Source organism: Egretta garzetta, unplaced genomic scaffold, assembly GCF_000687185.1.
Source record: "Egretta garzetta isolate BGI_Z169 unplaced genomic scaffold, ASM68718v1 scaffold283, whole genome shotgun sequence".
Taxonomy (NCBI): Eukaryota; Metazoa; Chordata; class Aves; order Pelecaniformes; family Ardeidae; genus Egretta; species Egretta garzetta.
The window spans coordinates 1741692-1743939 of NW_009259043.1; the positions used below are offsets into that span (position 1 = coordinate 1741692).

A 2248-nucleotide genomic window follows, 5' to 3' on the forward strand; every position below is an offset into this window, starting at 1 on the left:
ATATTCATCTCAAAGTCAGCCCCACTGTTCATGGAAATGCATTATGCCACAGGAAAGAGAACAAGCGACCTTCCCAACAGTCACATGCAGGTGCTTTATTTCATGCTCCCACATGCCCTTCTCAGAACACCTATCATCCTGTTCAGTTTCACAGAGCTCCAGATGCTGACTAAGGCAAGTAGTCACGAAAACTAGGCAAGGATCTGATAGCTTCTCTTTAGAAGGCAAGCCAAGGATGAAACAGCATTAGAATTTGCTGTCCAAGAAAATTTAAAGTGGCTCTTCACGCATCTTCATGCTGAAGTGCTCCCCTATACGTGTATTTATCAGAAATCAGACTAATGGTGTTCTCAGAAATTAATACTTAGCTAGATGGTCCCCTTCTTCCCTTGTTGCACTGAAGATGACATGTTCCATTGTGAAGCAGAAGCAAAACCTTAATGTATTTTCAGTAACACACGCTTCTACCGTCAGCTTTTCTCACCTTGATTTTTATCTAGTAGTAAAGTAGAAAAAGCTTTTGCCGATTGTAGTGCAGATACATTGCTCGTTTCTCTCATGGTAGAGTGTGCCATCATTCTGTATTTGCCTGGTATGGCTAGAGTTAGGTAGCGTTACAGTGGCTTAATGGCAGTAGCTAATAGTATACACAGTGCTATAGGTTTGTGCATCTGTGTGCTGCTTGGTCTTTGAAGAAAGAGATTTAATGGAAGTCAGACAGAAGTGCTAGAAGAGTTGAGTATGTTCACACACTATATTGCTTGTCACCACCAAAAGACAAAAAATCGCCCTTGCTACAGTGGGGCTTAGATGACATGAAGGCAACATAGCAAAGTATAAGTCAAGACAGCTTTAGCGCTGTTGAAACTGCTTAGTATGTGGTAGGATAAAATAATGTAAAGAATTTCCCACGTAAAGAAAAGAGGTGTTAGAGGTACATACCTGCTGTGTAAAGTTTTTCTCAGAAAGCAATGGGAGGTAGCATTTTAGGCTTGTCACACTCGCATTAGTATTACAAAGATTTAAATTCTTTCACAGATACTACTTCTAAGCTTTTGTTATAGCTGAAGAAGTCCTGACTTCCCTTTTTACTTTAATGGATGGATGAATGGTGTTAGTTTGGGATTGTCTTTTTGTAGAAAGATTAGACAAAGTTCAAACACAAACTAAGTTTGGGTGGTGACAAGAAATCTACATTTCTGTAGTGATCTCTTCAGTATGTTCACTGGCCAGCACAACCGCTGTTCTCTGAAAGAAGCAAAAGAGCTCAGGTACTTCACATACCTTTCAAAGATGCATCCTGCTCACGTAAGTTTTGGAATGTTATCTTCTGTGCAGACCACCAGAGAGGTTCCTAGAAACTGGGTCTAGGACACAAAAATTTGTTTTAAGCTTAGTTTATCCTCCCCAAAGTAGAGCAAGTAGTATGCTTGTTGCGTCAGCTGTTGCTGTGGTTCACATTCCAAACGATATACATAGGGACTGTACTTAAACCAAGAGTTACACCGGGTCTGTACTTGGGTAATCACAAGCAAGGAAAAGGCAACAAATGTTTTAATTACCTATACTCACAGAATATAATGTATATTCAGTGTTTGATGTTTTTCCCCCCCTCTTTTAAGGTTGCTTCTGATGCCAGAAGGAAAGCATAATCTACACCTGCGTTTTGCAGAGGACTTCAATAGACAAGTGGAAGCTTTCCTGCAATGACTTAAAGTGTAAAACAAGTTAGAGGTGTTTGTCCTCGCCTTGTTTAGGCATTTTAGCTGGCTTTCCATTTTCATTCAAGCTACAGGTAGGTTTGAGTCCTGTAAGAAAAAAGATGAAAGATACTTGCATGAGAACCATACATTCTGAGAATATGTAAGCCTCAGTGGGTCAGAGCGCACCATTGTGCTGCAAGATCGCCAACATCTTTGAACTTACTTCTTGCCACATGGGCCAAATAGCTGTTCTGTGTCCAATAAAGGTGTTAAGAAAGACAGAAAACATAATATAGAATACATGCCTTTATGTGCTCTTACCATCAAAAGACAAAAAACATGGTAATAACTGGGATTCAGAACTGTTACATTGAGAAATCTGTCAAAGTTACAAGTGCTGAGAGGACAACTGGGTACACAGTTTCTAGAGAACATGCTTCACCACCACTATCAGAAGTCATTCAGTACACATGCCTGCTTTACAGAAGTTCCCTTGATACCAGGGGACTTAAGCCTCATCCTCCTCTCCTTCCTCTTCAAATTCC

The 2248-nt window shown here is 40.3% G+C and overlaps 1 protein-coding gene across 1 annotated transcript in view; it reads left to right on the top strand.

Annotated features, from left to right (window-relative positions):
- Positions 1–2242, top strand: part of BPHL (biphenyl hydrolase like) — a 16372-nt gene extending 14130 nt beyond the window's left edge. The window contains exon 6 of the mRNA XM_009635003.2: positions 1623–2242. Coding sequence (XP_009633298.2) covers positions 1623–1710 — 88 coding nt within the window. The 3' untranslated portion in view covers positions 1711–2242. The remainder of the gene's footprint in view (positions 1–1622) is intronic.
- The last annotated feature ends 6 nt before the right edge of the window (positions 2243–2248 follow it).